The sequence below is a fragment of the Sciurus carolinensis genome, chromosome 8 (assembly GCF_902686445.1).
Source record: "Sciurus carolinensis chromosome 8, mSciCar1.2, whole genome shotgun sequence".
Lineage (NCBI taxonomy): Eukaryota > Metazoa > Chordata > Mammalia > Rodentia > Sciuridae > Sciurus > Sciurus carolinensis.
The window spans coordinates 133690949-133708264 of NC_062220.1; the positions used below are offsets into that span (position 1 = coordinate 133690949).

Genomic DNA, 17316 nt, shown 5'->3' on the forward strand with positions numbered 1-17316 from the left:
GCGTCAGTGGAGGGGAGGGAGGAATGGGTTTCCTGGGGTGGGGTGAGGCGGTGACAGGGTCTGTCTATCAACAGGTGGGCAAGTATTTGGACGGTTTAATAAGCTTTTCCGCTCAGTCCTGGCCCCAGGGACAACACAGGGGCCCTGTATTACAGCACATTGTCCAGACACCTGAGTTCCCGGACTTCAGGAAGGATGGCTTTTCTTCCCTCTGCCCTCAGTGCCTTGGACAGAGACAGTGGGGCAAAGACAAGGATGGTGAGCGAGGCTGCAAGGGTCCCTAGGCCATCTCCTCGGGGGTCCTCCCTTTGGATTTGGGCTCTGACCATACAAGAGAGTCTTGGGTGAACTGTACTCACCAACTAGTGTTTCTGGTAAGATTCAAGCCCCAAGTTACGTAGTCACATATGCAAATGAGCTCCACTGCCTAATGCACTGGTCCTTGACTGGGAGGGTGTGTGCCAGGGATTGAACCCAGGGGCGCTCAGCCACTGAATCACATCCCCAGCCCATTTTTAGGTTTTATTTAGAGACAGGGTCTTGCTGAGTTGCTTGGGGCCTCACTAAGTTGCTGAGGCTGGCTTTGAACTTGCCATCCTCCTGCTTCAGCCTCCTGAGCTGCTGGGATTACATGCCCAGCTCGGTCCTTGATTTTTTGAAGAGCTGCGTACACCAAGTGACAGCAACAGAGCGTGGCAGGACCACGCGTCCAAGACCCCGACTCTCTGGCTCTGGTTCCCCTCCCCAGGCCTGTGCCTTGCCCTGGGCTGTGATCTCAAATCCCACCTCCAATCTTCCTTCCTCCCTTTCACTGGCTCAACCCTGCTTGCCCCTGGCCTTTTGAGTAACTCTTACCTCCTCTCCGCACCCTGCCCCGCCCTGCCCTGCGGCTTCCCTTCTGCTCCACCTGAGCATCCACGCTCACGCTATGTGATTTACCATTTCTACCTCGTTTCTGTGAAAGGGACTCTGCTGTCGCCTTTAACAGGGAGACTAATGTTAGGGACAGGACTCTTGGAAACAATCTTATAAGAGAGAAGCTGAGAAAGAGCTGAGCCTGAAGGGCACTCAGAGGATCAGATTCGGAGCCTCAGATGCCCCAGGATCTGGGCAGCCTTAAGTGAGTGGGGCAGAGCCACGTGGGCCGAGCCTCCACGCAGGATGGGAAGCACTGGGCCTGGCAGGGCCCTGCCTTGAGTTCCAGCTTCGCTATGATTTGCCCGAGCCTGGAACCCCACGACCATATCACCTCCACCTGGCATAAGTTAAAACCACCGCTCTCTCCACTGCTACTCGGTTACTGGCACTCACAGCAAATGTCACACAGCCTTTGCCACTTGTCTGCCACATCCCAAGACTTTTACTTATATTTTGTCACAGAGTCCCCCTAACAATCTCACGAGACAGGTCTCAGTATTACGCTTGTCTTTCAGATTTTGAGAAAACTGAGATATAAAGCATTTACGGAAGGTTCTGTGGCTGGTAAGTGCAGCGAGGGAGCCAGAACATTGTCATGACACCATTAAAACGCACTGAGTTTTGCTCCTGGGCCAAGTACTGGGCTCAACGAGTGTTGTTTGAAGAAAAGAATGTTATCTATTTTTATTCTTTTTCTCTTTCTTTTTTTAAAGTTTTGGGTACCAGGGATTGAACTCAGGAGCACTTGGACACTGAGCCACATCCCCAGCCCTATTTTGTATTTTATTTAGGGACAGGGTCTCACTGAGTTGCTTAGTGCCTTGCTTTTGCTGAGGCTGGCTTTGAACTTGCGAACCTCCTGCCTCAGCCTCCTGAATTGCTGGGTTTACAGGTGTGCGCCACTGTGCCTGGGTTATCTTTATTATTTCTTTACAGACAAAGAAACCGCAGCCTGGAGAGGTTTAAGTAACTACCCTTAGCTCGGAGCCAGGATGTGACCACATAACCATGATCCCATGCTTTTAAAGTTCCACCTTGCCTTGACCAATGTGAGTCCTTTCTCTTGATAATCAGGGCAGTGGGCCTGGTGAGCTCTTAAGGCCGCTTCTTTGTGGAGGGCTTGGCTTTGGGCTCTTCTGATAGGAACTCACTCATATGGGACATCAGAGTGCCTTACTCCAAAGCCATCAAGAACCTGTGTGTTTTAGGAAAGCAAACAACCAAGAGCCAATCTGTACCATCACCAGTCAGTGTGGGAGGACAGACCTGGCTTTCTGTAACATCTTCATGAACATGACCTTGTTAGGAAACCAACCCAGGCAGGTAAAGCACTATAAGCTAGTAGTCATTCTCAAGGGCCCTTTTAGCTGGGGTCATCTTGGGACTCAGAATGGGCTGCCACCAATCACATGACTGGGAAGACTAGGAAGCCCTTGCTAACGCCAACACACTCTTTTACCTCTCATTCCTCTGATTTCTAATCCTGTTTACCTTTGCCACAACCCCCGGGGAGATCAGTGGAATGACCATACCTATTTCCCAGTTGAGGAAACCGAGGCAGCTGGGAGGGATAAAATGATTAGTCCAGTCAAGACTTGAACCCAGGCCTCTGGCTCCCTGCCAATACTGGCCACTCCTCTTCTTAGGATATTTGGGGAGGAGACAAAGCCATTTGCCCCCTGCAAGTCCTCAGTAACCACAGGCATCTTTACAAAGTAGGGACCTGGGGAGATTTGCAGATGGTTCCAGATAGGCAGAGATTTGGGGCAAAATTAGGCCTTGATACGGGGAGCCCTGATGGATGGAGAAGAGTTTCCCAGGATGCACTGCTGTGTCAAGCAGGCCCCACTCTTGTCTGTCAGGGCCATCTGCTTGCTGGTATCCCTGCCACCAGTCCTGAGCCTTCTCCTTGTTTCCACCCTGTCTTTTCTAAAGGAGCAGGTCACCGAAATATTTAAGTCCTCATGTAACTCAAGAAAACAGACCCCTTCTCAACTCTTGGCTGCAATGGTTAGCTACGTTAGTATTGACCCCCCTCCTCTTGTCTGTCTGTCTGTCCCTTTGGAGTCTCCAAAAGTCCTTCACATACTTCGATCTTAGAGAATTTTCCCAACAATCCCATAGAAGAGGCAATCCTTCAGGTTTATAAATGAGAAAACCTTGGTGAGGTACCTTGCCCAAAACCTGGGTTCTACCTTGCCCAAAGCCACACAGCTAGGAAGGGACAAAGCTAGGACTTAAATCCAGATCCATCTCTTGCTCAAGGTGTCAAATTATCTGAGGCCAAATTGCCCTGTTGACCCGGGGAAGTACTGTGTGATATCACTCAGTCCCAGGTTGCTAAGCTGGATTCACTCTTGCCTGGCTCTATGACTTTACCCCAGAACTTCACCTCTCTGAGCTTTGGTATTTCCATCCCATCTGTGGAAGGAATGAGTGCCAGCAGCTGAACCCTCAATTCCCTGAGACCTTGTGTGGATACAAGAGAAGACACAGGTCAAGCGCCATGAGCTCCTTGGAGGAAAATTCTCATATAAATTCAAGGTCGCATTTATAGGTGGAATCAAATTCCAGCTGCCAACCAAGGCTGCCAGCCAGCTGGCACCAAAGATGCAGTGCTCATGTAAAATCTAGAGTGCCTCGGTCACGCCAAACACCCCCTTTCCTCACTCCCCAAAAGAACAACCAAACAAATAATAAAAAAAACAACTTCCCACGATCTTTCACGCATGCGTTCCTGCAAACGTCACGCTGGAGACCAGTACTGATGTCCACATCCCCCTGATAACAGAGCCTGGGTGTCTTAGGTTTGCTTCCTCTGCCACCGCCCTCCTCCAAGTCCCCAAGCCAACTGCTGCCACCGGCTGGAAAGTGGCTCTTTGGTTAATTAATAGTGAGGTCTGGAGCCAGCGGGGTATTTTGCCCGGATCTGAATTAACACGTGCCGTCCGGTTGTCCTGACCCTGCGCTCCCCGCCTGGGTGCTGCGGCCGGCCCGCCGAGGAGGCCTGTGCAATACTTACTACACCCCTGGCCGACAGCAGGCTGAGCATCTCCAGGGGCCGGCTGGGCGGGTGGCTGGACCGGGCCTCGGGGCTGACCTTGCAGAGGGTCTGGGAGCAGCGTCTAGAGTGCCTTCGGCGGGACTTCCGCCCTTCCTCGGGGGACCGGCCTCGGTGCCTGGGGACGGGGGAGAGGGACCTGAGAATCTGCTGAAGGCCAGCCCGGCAGAGAGATGGCCGAGGACCCCGCGGAGCCCCTGAGGACCTCGGGGCGTGCTGGGGGTGCTTGTGCATGTTGGTGACTTTGACCTTGGGAGTGTCTGTCTGTGTCAGAGCTGGACAGTACGGGTGTCCATCCATCTTCCCCGGCCGGGGACCACCAGCCCCAGCCCCAGTCCCGCTCATTCATTTGACAATGGCTGACGGATGACAGAAGAGGCCCCTTCCCTGCTTCCCCCACGCGCCTGTGCGACTGTCCAAGTGACCGACTGTGGGTCCGGGTGTGTCCACCCACGTTTCCGGGTGTTTGGCGGTAACCGCGTCTTTGGGTGACGCAGGGGCCTGGCTGTCTGCCACAGGAAGCTGTCCTGGGGAGTGGCATCCAAAACTCGGAGGGAGAAAGGATTCATAAGAGTGGCAGAGCCGGCGTCTGCGAGTTTGGTTGCTCTGTCTGCAGGGGAAACCAATCATCTGACCTCTCGGAAGGGGCACATTTGGACTCCGCACGTCCCCAAGGCTCTCTGAGACACGGCGGTCAACAGAAATAGTACTGTAGAGATCTGCACGACACCCAGAAACCCCCTGAAGGTGCCTCACAGTCTGTTCTACAACTCCAAGCTGTAGACAGGGCAAGAGTCACTTTCCCATTTGATAGATGAGAGAGCGGAGGCTCAGAGATGTTTAGCATCCTGCCCGAGGTCACACAGCTTGAAGTGACAGGGTCAAGGCAGTTTTCTGCACCTGTAGGGACTGATTCCTGCTCTGGACTGTCCCCTTCTGCTCTGAGACTCCCAGATCATTTTTTTTTAATAGACCCCTTCTGTCTACAGCCTTTCGCTTCAGGCAAGAGTGACCACTGCAGGGGCCAGGTGGAGCTGGGAGTGCGGCCCCGCTCTCCGGGCTCTGGCTGGGGTGCAGAGGCTCCGTGGGGCGGGGGGTTACCTGGTCTCACAGCTGGAGGAGCGTGACTCAGAACTCTGGGACCGCGAGGGCCAGTGGTGTTGGCGGTGGCGGTGAGACTTTCGGGGCCGGCTTCGAGATCTTGGGGAGGTGAGAGGGAGTGAATCAGAAGCAGGGAGGAGAGAGACAGAGAGAGAGAGAGGGAGTTTGATTTCGACCTTGCGACACACTCGTGCCTCTCACAGGCAAGCCTAGCCCCGCGTGGCCTTCCCCAGCCTCCTGTCTGGGGGTTGGGGGCCTCTACCCAGCTCTACTGCACACAGGTGAGCAGAACGGGGTCCTCCAGCGGGAGCGTGGGTGACTCGGGGCTCGCCACACCGGGGCAGTCGGTCAGCCCTGCATGCCACCTGTCCCTTGCCTACGGCGGGAGTCTCCTCTTCACACAGACCAGAGAGGTATCCTAAGTGGGAGCAACCCACCAGCTCTGAAATAACACCAGCTGGAGGCCGGAGCTCTGTGCCCCGAGTACCCGCGCGCTGGACTTTCCAATTTTTCAAGTGGATGGGGAACTAAAGATTTTTTTTTAAATGTAAAATATTCCTATTTTAAATGGAAGCTCATTTAAAAAACAAAAAACAAAAACAAAAAACAGCACCTCTGGGGTGCAAGCAAAACCCATTTGCAGAGTAAATGAGGCCTTTGGGCTGCCAATTTGTAACCTCAGACCTAGAAAATTAAAACCAGACTCAGCATGGAGTCCAAAGCCTTTCAGTATGTGCGCCTGACATCACCATGGACCCGAGTGGTGTCACTACGGGTTACTTCAGTCTCCTCTGAGGAACCGTGACCATCCAGAAGTAGGAGAGGCAGCGACCATGGTGACTAAGGATGCACAGGGAATGTCGGAGGTTTGGGCCGAGCCAGGAGTCAGAGGGAGTTAGAGAGGGTTCTATCGGGAGGCAGTCTGGTTATCTGGAGAAAGGGCTCAGAGATTCCTCCAATGCCGTCGCCAGGCCTTTCCACGGCGAACACACTGCCATCCACACACCCCGTCCTAGCGTTTGCCTTCGGCAGACTCACCTCTGCCTCACATCCAACCTCATGAAATGGGCTCCGTATTGGTCCCATTCTACCTGTGCAAACTGAGGCCCAGAGACTTTCAGCCCCTCGCCTCACCTGCAGCCCAGCCTGGACCTCCCCTCCTGCAAGAAGCCGCTCTCAGCACCAAGCCCTCTGCCCGGGGCCAGGTCCCCGCTACACCCTGGGCTCCATCCGCCACCTGTGTCCAGGTCTGTCCCCTGTGCCCTCAGCACTGTGAGCGGCCCCGGGGTGGAGGGGCAGGAGGAGGCCTGGGGCACGCTGAGGGAAGGAAGCTGGCCCGGCGGGTCCCTCGCTTAGAAGCAGCTCTGGCCACGGGGCGTGGCGAGGAGCAGCCGGGAGCCTTTCGGGTGTGGCTGGCACGGGCTTCCTGGTGCTCTGCCGGCAACTTCTGGGATGCATCCAGCTCCTGGCACAAAGGGTGGGCAACTCGATGCCACCACGGTGCCCCCGGGGTTCTTGAGGCCCCGACTCTGCAGCCCTCCCTCCTGTGCCCCCCACGTGAGGCAAAGCTGCGTCCTCCCTCCCGGCCCGGCCTCCGCCTCTCCTCCCCAGCAGCCACTACCTTTCCTCCTATTGTCTTTGATCCTCTTTCTAGAAGCTTCTTGGTGGGAGATAAAATATTAGTTGACTGGAAAACACACCCACTAACATTTGCAGGGTATAAAGTAGACGGGTTGTCGCCAAATTTACTTTCAATTTGGTTGGGAACTGAGCTCCGCAGGCAGCGCTGGCTGATTTGAATTTCTACCACCAGCTCTGAACTGTGAACAGCCGGGGGGCCCGAGACCGAGGCCGGGAGGGTCACCCAGGGCTCCGCGCTGCACACCCAGGAGCCGGGGCCGGGCTCATGTGCACGCTCACAGGCGCTCACACGCACACGATCATGCACGCACGACACACACGTGCACAGGCTGAAACCACCACGCGTGCCCCGTGCGCACAGCGCAGAGACGCTTAACCTGTACACACGCGGAGTGCAAGGGGTCTGCGCACCTCCACCCATGGAGCATCCGTGTGCACACCGGGCACGCTCATGCTCACACGGGCACGGAAGTGCGTTGGTGTAGACACGGAGAGAAGCCCAGACGCACACGAGGCGCCCACGTAGTGTACGAATGTGCAGCGTCCACCAACGTTTGTGAGATGGAAAACGTTCAGACGCTCACCAAGTGCACACTCCACACAGACCCTATGAAGACAGGCACAGCCACGCCGCGTGCACACACAAGGGGCGTGCCGGGCACACGCATGTGCACAGGACAATGGCATTGTCCCGCACTGGACCTGGTGCTCATACACGCTGAACCCACAGCTTCGGGTCACGAATGCTTCCTCCTCCTCCTCCCGCTCCTTCCCCTCCGCCTCCCGATCTTCTTCCCTCCTTCCCTCTTCCTCTCGCCCCCTCCCTTCCCTCCCTTTCCCCACCCATTTGGCCACCGCACTCGGCTGCTAAGAGGCGGGACTTCAGTTCCCCAAACTGGACGGCATGTGGCTACTTACTGCTTTTTATGCCTCTTCTCTTCCCTTCTTTTGCTTTTGGGGCTGGAGGAGCTAAACAAGAAAGGGCCAATTAACCGAACGGTGCTCAAGAACCAAGAGCTACAGTGCAAGACAAAAACCAACGGGTAGTTCCAAGGCGGCCCTCCCGGGGGTCCTAGATCGGGCAGCCTGGGAGGGGACCCCGGACGCTGCCCGAGCGCAAGAGAAGCTGGGCCAACTTGTCCACGCAGCCAGTTCTGCTGGGGACACCCCTCCTCCGACCCGGCGCGTGGCAAGAGAGGCGGTCGGAGCCGCCAATCACTCCGTGGCAAAGACCTAGCGCGGTTCCTGCCACCTGTGGGCGAGGCACGACTTCATCCAGACACATTTTACAGATGGGGAAATCCAACGTCGGAGGGGCTCAGAACCTGCCCAGGATCTCACAGGTGACTGGAAGTGGCCCCAGACCATGAGTCCCCCCGGTCCACGCTTCTGGTGGGGGAACACAGCCCCCCGAGAGGCATCTGAAGCCCCCAGAGCTCGGCCGATTCAGAAATGTCGTGCCGTGAATAAAGGGCAGGGCTCGGCGTTCTTTAGCCCGCCCTCGATATGGCTGGTGTCACTTAAGAAGCCACCGTCACCCGTTCTGAGCGTCGGTCTGACAGACGCGAATTCGACTCTGGGCTCTGAAGCCCTTTGGCTCTGTGGGCTTTCCCGTCTCCCCTCCTGAGCCTCGGTTTCTCCATCTGTAAAACGGTCGTGCCGGGGGTGATCCGGGTTAAATGCACCCACATGTGGGAGGGGCCGGGCGCAGGACCAAGGTACAGTGAGTCCCGCGGTGACGGCTCGCCCAGGGTGTCCAGGGTGCCGGGCCCTGACCTCTGGGGCGTGGCTAGGAAGGTCTGGGTGGAGGGACGGGGCAGGTCTTTCCCTGCGTGTCCCTACTGGGAGTTCAAGGTGGCACGTTAAACAGACTCAGGCAGAAGGAGGTGCGTCCCGGGCTGGCCCGGGGTGGGAGCCAGACCCGGGAGCGGCCCAGAGCCTGGTTCAGGGACACAGAGCAGAAAGAGCAGCCGGGCCGCGGGCCTTACCTGTGCCTTCTCTTCTTGGAGAAAGACCTGAGTCAAAGGGAGGAGAGAGGGAGGGAGGAGGCGGAAGGAAGAGGGAGGAGAGAGAAGAGAGGCGGTGAGTTTGGGACGCAGGCTGCTGGGGGTCAGGTCCCCCTCCTCTATCAGATTTCAAAGACTGTGACGCTCGCAGGGGGCACCTCGGTTTGCACCCTGAATTTCCAGAGCCTGCCAGAGCTCTGGAGCTCACCCCAAACTGTCAGCGAGCCTGTCCGGGTAGCAGGTGAAGAGTCCTCTGTCTCCTCCCCTCCCCCACGCGTCTCTCTCCCTAGCTGGAGATTCCTCCCCTCCTAGCTGTCGCCATCGCCATCGCGAGGCCACCAGCTGCCCCACGTAGGACTCTTCCTGGGTGCCGGGGTCTAGGCTAAGCCTCTGTCACGCGCAGCCTCATTCAATCTTTCCTCAAACCTTGTGGAGTACAATTCACAGCCACCTTCCAGACAGACACTGAAGCTCAGAGAGGTTGGTTAAGATGCCCAGGGTCACACAGCCTCACCGACATAGAGTCTACTCATTCTCCAGGGCTCCCCTGGGGTCCTCTGCTCACTGTAGCATTTAGTAGCATCTCTGAGCCCCTCAAGCTGGCCGGATTCTTCCTCTGTGCTCTTCCCAGTCCCTGCTGAGTTTCTCACTTGGTGACATTAGGGTATAGACCTCTACAGGTCATGGACACCCCTGTTCCGCACTAGCATGTGAGCCACCTGGGGACAGGGCCTGGGTTTTGGTCACTGTCCTGTTTTGGAACCTGGAAACCTCATTTATGTTTCATCTTAGGGGTTCAATATATAGCTGTGAAAAAGGGAGAACCGTTTAAAAACTCCGAAGCTTTGTTAATTAAGAGAGAAGGAAAAGTCTCAATAGAGTTGAAAATCTTTTCAACTTTCTTTTCTTGGTACTGAGGATTGAACTCAGAGGTGCTCAGCACAGAGCTGCATCCCCGGTCCTTTTTTGTTTTTTATTTTGAGACAGCGGCTCTCTAAGTTGCCGATGACTGAGGCTGGCCTTAAACTTCCCATCCTCCTGCCTCAGACTCCCCAGCCACTGGGATTAGAGGTGTGCGCCACTGAGCCAGGCAAGATGGATGGTTTTAATGCTTTAGCCATGGTTAACCAGAGGAGCGGCCTCAGCTGGAGTGTTCCTCGCCTCCCTCCTGTGACCTCCTTCCCCACTAAAGTTCCAAACCCTGTCCCTGCAGCCAGGTCCGTTTCTAACCCCAGCCTCTTTCTCACGAGAAGGAACCTTTGGGTGAGAAGCCACCCAGCTCCCAGGATCCAGATGTGGCCGTGTCCCCCAGACTGGTCTGAGTGGCCCCGTGTGGGATGAGGACAAGACAGCCGACTCCCCTCCTGGCAGGACACGCCTCTACGGTGGCCTCCACGGTGCCAGAAGTCTCTGTCACCAAAGGACCATTTTGCTGAAGACCACATCTCACGACCCCGCGCTAATTTGCCCACGTCTTGTCTTCAGCACAAACTCGGCGTCACCCGACGGTCTAGGTAGGCGGTGGGCAGGGCCAGAGATGGAACTGATCTGAGATGGTTCCAGCGACACGGGTGGAGACGCGGCCAGAACCCGGACTGAGCAGAAGCCGCCTGGAAGCCACTTTGAATCAGGCTTCAGATGCGGGGGGCCAAACCCACAGGAACCCCCACTTTTTGTTCTGTTCAGAATCCAAACTGCTCACCACATGGGAAGATGCAGCCATGGACTCTGGATCAAATGAAGTAAATAAAATACAAAGGCACGTTTCCCGTGGCCCACAGCCAACCGCAGGGATTGGGCAACGTGCATCAGTGGCAAGAACAGGCGGGAGCCCGGCCGGCTTCTCAGGCCAGCAGAGGGTGGCCCGCGGGCCACTGGCCCAGAGAGGGCGGGACTTCTCCCAGGAACCGCAACACTGAAGGTTTGAATTGCAAAATCTTCTGACTATGAACGTTGGCTCGGAGCCCTCTGGTTCACATCCTGCCGGTCTTTTCCCCCCGTCAACATGCATGTGTGTGGGACGGTGGATCAGTGTGTGCATGCACCTGTGTCCAGGGGGAAAGTTCTAGAAGGTGTGTTCTGTTTACAATGTCCTTTCACTTTTGCCCGAGCTCCCCGCTCGGCTGCCAGGTCCTCCAACGAGGTCCCACCCTCCAGGACACAGTTGGACCCACATGTGAGGCCTTTCCTTGGGGATTTGGAACAGGGAACGAGACAGTTCAGAGTCTGCATGTGGCTGAGTTTGCTGTGTGGAGACGTGGGGCAGGGTGCGGCCTTGTCCCCTTACAGGGACCAGGAAGCAGAGGGAGCCGTGACTCCTGCCTGGTTCCCTGAGTCCTCCACTCCCCAGTCCTCACCCTTTGCCCACACCTAGAGGGCCACTGAGACCCTCCGGCTTTTCTTCTAATCAGGTCCCCTTCTGACCTGAGTTAGTTTGGGTGGCCCTCTGGTCCCCCCAGTTGGAGTCCCGAGGTGTACATGATCCTCATAGATAACAACACATACCTAAAATAAATACGCTACACAAATGACAGGAGATGGCTGCAAATGACATTGGGGTCCCCCGTCCCTATCCCACCTGGGATGCCCCTGTTTGCAGAGGCAGAAGGACAGTACCTGCGTCGCTTGTGTTTCTTGGAACTTTTCTTCTTCTTTTTCTTCACGGGTGATGGGCTATAGGATGGGGACCTGCAAAGAGGGGAGGCACTTCAGAGGGAGGCTCGTAGAGGCCAGAATTGGTTTCTAAGGGTCGCTTCCCCAGTCCCTATGAAGGGTCTCGGCTCTTTTAGGACTGCATGTCAAGGATAATCTCAACACCAGTGGTAGCTTGCATTTGCTTTAAACATTACCATGAACGCTTTATGTATTATCTCATTTAATCCTTTCACAAGTTTCTTAGGTACAGTGGCTACCAGTCCTTTGCTGATGAAGAAAGAGAGATTCTGAGAGGTGAAGTGACCTGCCCAGAGACACACAGCAAAGAAGTGGAGCTCTCTTCCATCCCAGGAGTTTTGCATGACCCCACAGTTGCCCTCTTGGTTAGACCATAAAAGTTTCTGTCATCTGCTGCTCTCCTTACAAGCTACGCCCCTCTTCCCGTATTCTGTGGGTCTCTCCTCTGTCCCAGCCTGTTGTCTCCCTGGTAAGACGGAGCCCCCTGAGGTAATCTTACCAGGGAGTCACAACATGGATGGTGCCATCAAAGGGCCACCTGAGAAACAGTTATTCTAAGCCCAGGGGAAGACTCTGGCTGAGGCTGGAGTTCTAACCTAGACTCTACTACCAGCTCAGAGTCATTTGGGACACATCAAGGCTGATCCCTAGGTCTACTCCCCCGCTGACAGAGCGGGGTCAAAACAGAAGTTGCCAACTCCACGCCAGCAGGAGCCTCTCCAATAGCATAAATGGCTGGCACAGGCTGGTGGGAGATAGTAGGGAGTGGTGGGGATTGTGGCGAACCCAAGACTGCCTGACTTTAGGAGCTGGCTGCTTCTCAGAGCAGCCGAGATTCCAGTGTGGGAATGCAGGACTGGGCTTCCATAGCACCTGTCTTATCAGTAGAAGCCTCCAGAAATCCATATTTTCATATAAAATCTCCCCATTTTTTAAAATATTAGCAATCAATGAAAAAGAAACAGTATATTTCTCAAGTTCAACAAAATGGGCAGGTGAAGGGAAATGACTGAGGACCTACTCGACCTTTAGGGAATCACAATGTCTGTCCCCAAATGCGTGCTTCATGGACATTTATTGAATGATGGATTAGTGAGGCCTAACGACTGACGTTTCTCTTTTGAAGTCTTCACCCACCCCTAAAATCAGGAACCTCAACTTGCCCAATGATACTCCTTGCCTTACAATGGCTAGATCTCAGCTTTTTCACCCACTTTCCCTGCTGGGTCCTCCTTGGACCCGACCTTTTAGGACAAGGCTAAAGTCCTGCAACCAAGTCCCAGAAAACGTGGATTTGAGGCCCAACTGGTTCAGATGCTGCTCTCTGCTGCCCCCTGCAGGCCTCTATAAGTACTGCCTCAGAGGCTTGGTGAGATTCTCCACCTGCATCCCTAAGAATTATCAAGCCTAGTCCTCTGGGGCTGGGACTCCAGGCAAGCTTTCAGTCTAGAGAGCTACCATCTACAAGCAAACCTGGAAACATTTTTCAATATAAAAATATTTTTAAATATTTATAGAAAAAAAACTGCGTAAAATACAAAACAGTCACTAGCTGGCAAATACTGTCAAGTCCATCCATTATCCTGGGCATTTGGCTTGATGGGCAGTGGGATGGAACCTACTGAGGAGCCTGAGAATCATGGCCCTGTAGATTCTATCACTCCTCGCTGAGCCTTTCTTTTCCCATCTCCAAAATGGGAATAAGAATCCTTGCTGGGGTGGAACCCGGTGCAGAGTGAAAGAGATGATGGAAATCAGGGTAAGTCTCGTCCGTTCAGCACAAGTCTCTGCACTGAGTGAGCTCTCAGAGGAACTCAGTACCCATGGTAACGACTGTGCTCCTGTTAACTGCTCACTTACTACATGTCAGACACCGTGACTGCTGTTTCTACCTCCATTTCTCATGTGATTCTCCCCAAATCCAAGAGGTAGGTACGGTTGCCAGTTTTTAGAAGAGGCGAAGGGTGCTTCGAGGTGAAGTCCAAGGTCACACAACCAGGGAAGAGGCACAGAAGAGCTCTGCACTCCAAGGAGAGTCACTGTCTCCGAAGTCCCTATCACCCTGTTCTGTCCCTTTCCTCCTCTTTTAGATTTCATCTTGGGGGCGGGGGTCCTTACCTCCTTCTCTTCTTCCGGGCAGATTTCTTCTTCTTCTTCTTCCCCCTGGAGGAGGGTGGAGGTGTGGAGTCTCTGTCAAGGGAGGCACTGTGGAGAACAAAGAGTCAGAGGACCCAGCCAGGGCTGAAGGGGAAGGATCCTGGCAAGATCAAGGACCCAGAGCAAACGCCTAATTACCACCTCATGGCTGATTCGGTCACACCTCAGATTAAGTGCTTCAAATAAGGACTTAATGAGACAGACGCTGTGCGCTGCCCAAACACCCATTGATTATTTAAAACAGAGTTATAGAGGTTAACTACTGCTTAATAGATTTATTATTGAATCTGCAAATGGCTCACCTTGGTAAATAAATCACTTTTTAAATAATTAATCAGCAGTTCAATCCCCTGTCCCCATCGCTCCTGCTGGAAATTTAATGGCAGGTGGAAGTTATGTTAGGTAGCAGCTGATTATTAAAAGTTTATTTGCCGAGGTCTAATGTAACGAGATCCATATCTTATATCGCCTCGCGGAACCTCAAAAGCCTCTGCTCTTCAGGAATAATTATTTCCCATTCAATTAAATTCAAATGCTCAGAATGCAGTTAAATGCTGTCAAGTTATCTTCTTTTATAATTGAGGCAGGCTCCAGGGATATTTTTTTTTTAAAGTGCCATCCCATAGCAAAGAGAGAGAATGGAGAATTGGAGAACTGGATGGAGAATTGTTGGGAACTGAAACATTGAACCCAGTTGAACTTTTCTGGAAAAAATGTAATATTATTACCATTATTTCAGTAGCAACACAAACCAGCATTTATGCATTTAGTCTGTGCCAGGATTTTTAGGTACTTTGGTACTCACAAGCACATTTTGAGGGTGGTATGCTTTTTACCATCTCATTTTACAGGTGGAGAAAATGAGTTTCGGAGTGTCGGATTGATTTGCAGATGGCCCACACAATCAAGAATTATCCAAGCTGGGATGTGTACCTGTGTGATTCCTGCCCTGGGAGCTTTCTCAAAAGAGCGGCCTTCTCAAAGTTGTGCGGCCTGTCAGCTGGAAGTTACCCAGCTCCCTGGAGAACATTGTAAAATACCTCCATATTTAATTCCATTTAAAGAATCTGGATCCTCGGGATTAACAGAGGGGTGATAAAATGATTAGAATAGACATTGAGGTCTCTGTGTCTCCAAAAACTGAAAAATCACATCGCCCTACAGATAGCATTTCCAAAAAGAGTCACTTTTAGCAGGTTGAAAATAAATGTCCCAGGAATGAAGGACCCGCTGTTTAATCATGCGTAAGTGTGATAAAGCACGGACAACACACTTAGCCCGGAGCAAACAGGTTGCTAGGGTCAACACAGAGGGCCACCTCCATGTATTTTCTCCAAAAAGTGCTCGACACAGAGCACAAGTCCAATAGTTTTCAAGTGACCAAATGCAGGATGAATGGATGAACTCATTTAGCTATTTGTTAAATCTTCATGTTTCATATAAACACTGCCCGGTCAAACAGCTGCCAGGGATTTGAGAAGAAAAAAAAAAAAAAAAAAAGTTAAAGGGAAAATACTCAAGAAAAAAAAAATCCAAAATCTTTTAAGTGTATATCTTTTAAAATGAGGAGAGATCTCACTGTTATAAATATTCCAACTCCTGGAACCCCAGGGTGCCAGGGAGCACAGTTGGAGAACCGTTGTCTTGGACTGAGATTTAAGTCGGAGGGTAAAGCTGAGCAAGTGTTTAAACTTGGCTCCATCTGACGTCTGTGAGATGGCGATTACTGGTCAAGCCCCTCAAGAAGTCCCCCGTGCCTCTGCCCAGGGCTCTGCTCCCCTCTACCTCTTCCTCCTGCAGCAGCCCCGCTGGGGTGCCGGCAGAGGGGGCTGGGGGTAGAATACAGCATGGTACTCTGCTGTACCACGGGTAGGGGCTGAGAAGGCCATGCTGATGTGTGGCATGGTTACAGACACGCGGTTAAGCAAGGGACAGAGCATGTGGTGGCTAAGTATGCAGTGGTTACATGTGGAGCAGTCAAGTTTGTCCTGGTGAAGTGTGCAGCGGCTCAGTGCTCAGTGGGGAAGCAGGCGGAGGGTAAGTATGCAGTGGTCAAGCGCACGCAGGAGGAGGGCAAGTTCATACTGGTGAGGCAGGCGGAGGGTAGGCATGCAGTGGTTAAGCACATACTAGTGAGGCAGGTGGAGGGTAGGTATGCAGTGGTTAAGCGCACACAGGTGGAGGTAAGTTTGCAGTGGTTAAGTACATACTGGTGAGGCAAGCAGATGGTAGGTATGCAGTGGTTAAGCACATACTGATGAGGCAGGCGGAGGGTAGGTATTCAGTGGTCAAGCGCACACAGGCGAGGGTAGGTATGCAGTGGTCAAGTGCACACAGGTGGAGGGTAGGTATGCAGTGGTCAAGCGCACACTGTGAGGCAGGCGGAGGGTAGGTATGCAGCCGTCAAGCGCTCACAGGCGAGGGTAGGTATGCAGCGGTCAAGCGCTCACAGGCGGAGGGTAGGCATGCAGTGGTCAAGCACACACAGGCGGAGGGTAGGCATGCAGTGGTCAAGCACTCTGTGAGGCAGGCGGAGGGTAGGTATGCAGTGGTCAAGCACACACAGGCGGAGGGTAGGTATGCAGTGGTCAAGCGCACACAGGCGAGGGTAGGTATGCAGTGGTCAAGCACACACAGGCGGAGGGTAGGTATGCAGTGGTCAAGCGCACACAGGCGAGGGTAGGTATGCAGTGGTAAGCACCCACGTGGCAGGCGGGTACGTGCAGAGGTGAAGCACACAGGGAGGTGCGTATGCAGCCCACACTGGCAGGCGGGGTAGCGCAGAGCTGAGGTGCCCCGTGGCTGTGCACACGCAGTTGCACGCGCAGGGCTAGGGTGTGACGGCCACGTGCCCAGGTCAGCACCCGCGGCTGGGTTTGCTGAGGTCCCCCACGCGTGGTCGAGAAGGTCGCCCAGAGGAACCCGGGCGCCAGACCCCGACAAACGGGGTTTCAAGGCCGCCCCTGCCCAGCCCTGGGCCTAATTCTCAGCATCTGCAGGGAGGGAACAAGCGCGCCCGAGCCCCAAGTCACTGCGGGGACTGGAGCCTACTGGCGTCCGCGCCCTGCTGCGTCGAGTCCGGTTCCAGTAAAAGGGGCTTCTGTTACCGTCACGCACCACACCCGGGCGTTTCCAGCAACGACAGGCTGTGTCCCCTTAGGTGACAATGAAGCTGGAAAACTATCGATCAGCGACAGGGTCGCCGATGCATTGCCGCGGGCTTTGCGGTGACGCGGGCGTGGAGGGAGCCTCGGTGTCGCTCATTCTGCACCACGTGGGTGCCTCTTACCCGGTGGTGATAACGGGTGACGCTTCCTGGGTACGTGCTTCTTACACCCCCATCTTAGAGCCAACGCCTATTTATAAGGAGAGGGCGTTGGGTGGGCGGGAGCCTGTGGTGCTACCCGGGCTGCGCACAGCCGGCCTTCACCTCAGATCCCCAGGGCACCGTTTCCTCTTGTGCTTCGTGGAATCTCAGGGCACTAGGAGCAATAGTCTGTTCCATAAGCACCTTGTACCATGCAGTCTCCGTGCACAGTGGGCTGTCCCATCCCGGCTCGTGTGAGCACCCTCCGTGTCATCTCCTAAGGATGAATTTCTCCAAACACGACCCCGTTGTTAAATGATGCATGGCTGTAGTGTAATTATTATGACTTTTATCACTATCATCATCATCATCATCTTCATTGTGCTTTTGAACATGTCAGAGAGTCACAGAGAGAAGGGTGGGAGAGATACAGACGCTGTGCCACTGAATTG

At 54.0% G+C, this 17316-nt stretch overlaps 1 protein-coding gene across 1 annotated transcript in view; it reads right to left on the reverse strand.

The window, feature by feature from the left end:
• Srrm4 (serine/arginine repetitive matrix 4) overlaps positions 1 to 17316 on the reverse strand; it is a 149385-nt gene that overhangs the window by 25446 nt on the left and 106623 nt on the right. Inside the window, exons 3-8 of the mRNA XM_047562684.1 lie at positions 13519 to 13605; positions 11344 to 11415; positions 8710 to 8736; positions 7640 to 7690; positions 5081 to 5179; positions 3941 to 4097 (exon numbers count right to left, since the gene is read on the reverse strand). Of these exons, the coding sequence (XP_047418640.1) occupies positions 3941 to 4097; positions 5081 to 5179; positions 7640 to 7690; positions 8710 to 8736; positions 11344 to 11415; positions 13519 to 13605 (493 nt within the window). The remainder of the gene's footprint in view (positions 1 to 3940; positions 4098 to 5080; positions 5180 to 7639; positions 7691 to 8709; positions 8737 to 11343; positions 11416 to 13518; positions 13606 to 17316) is intronic.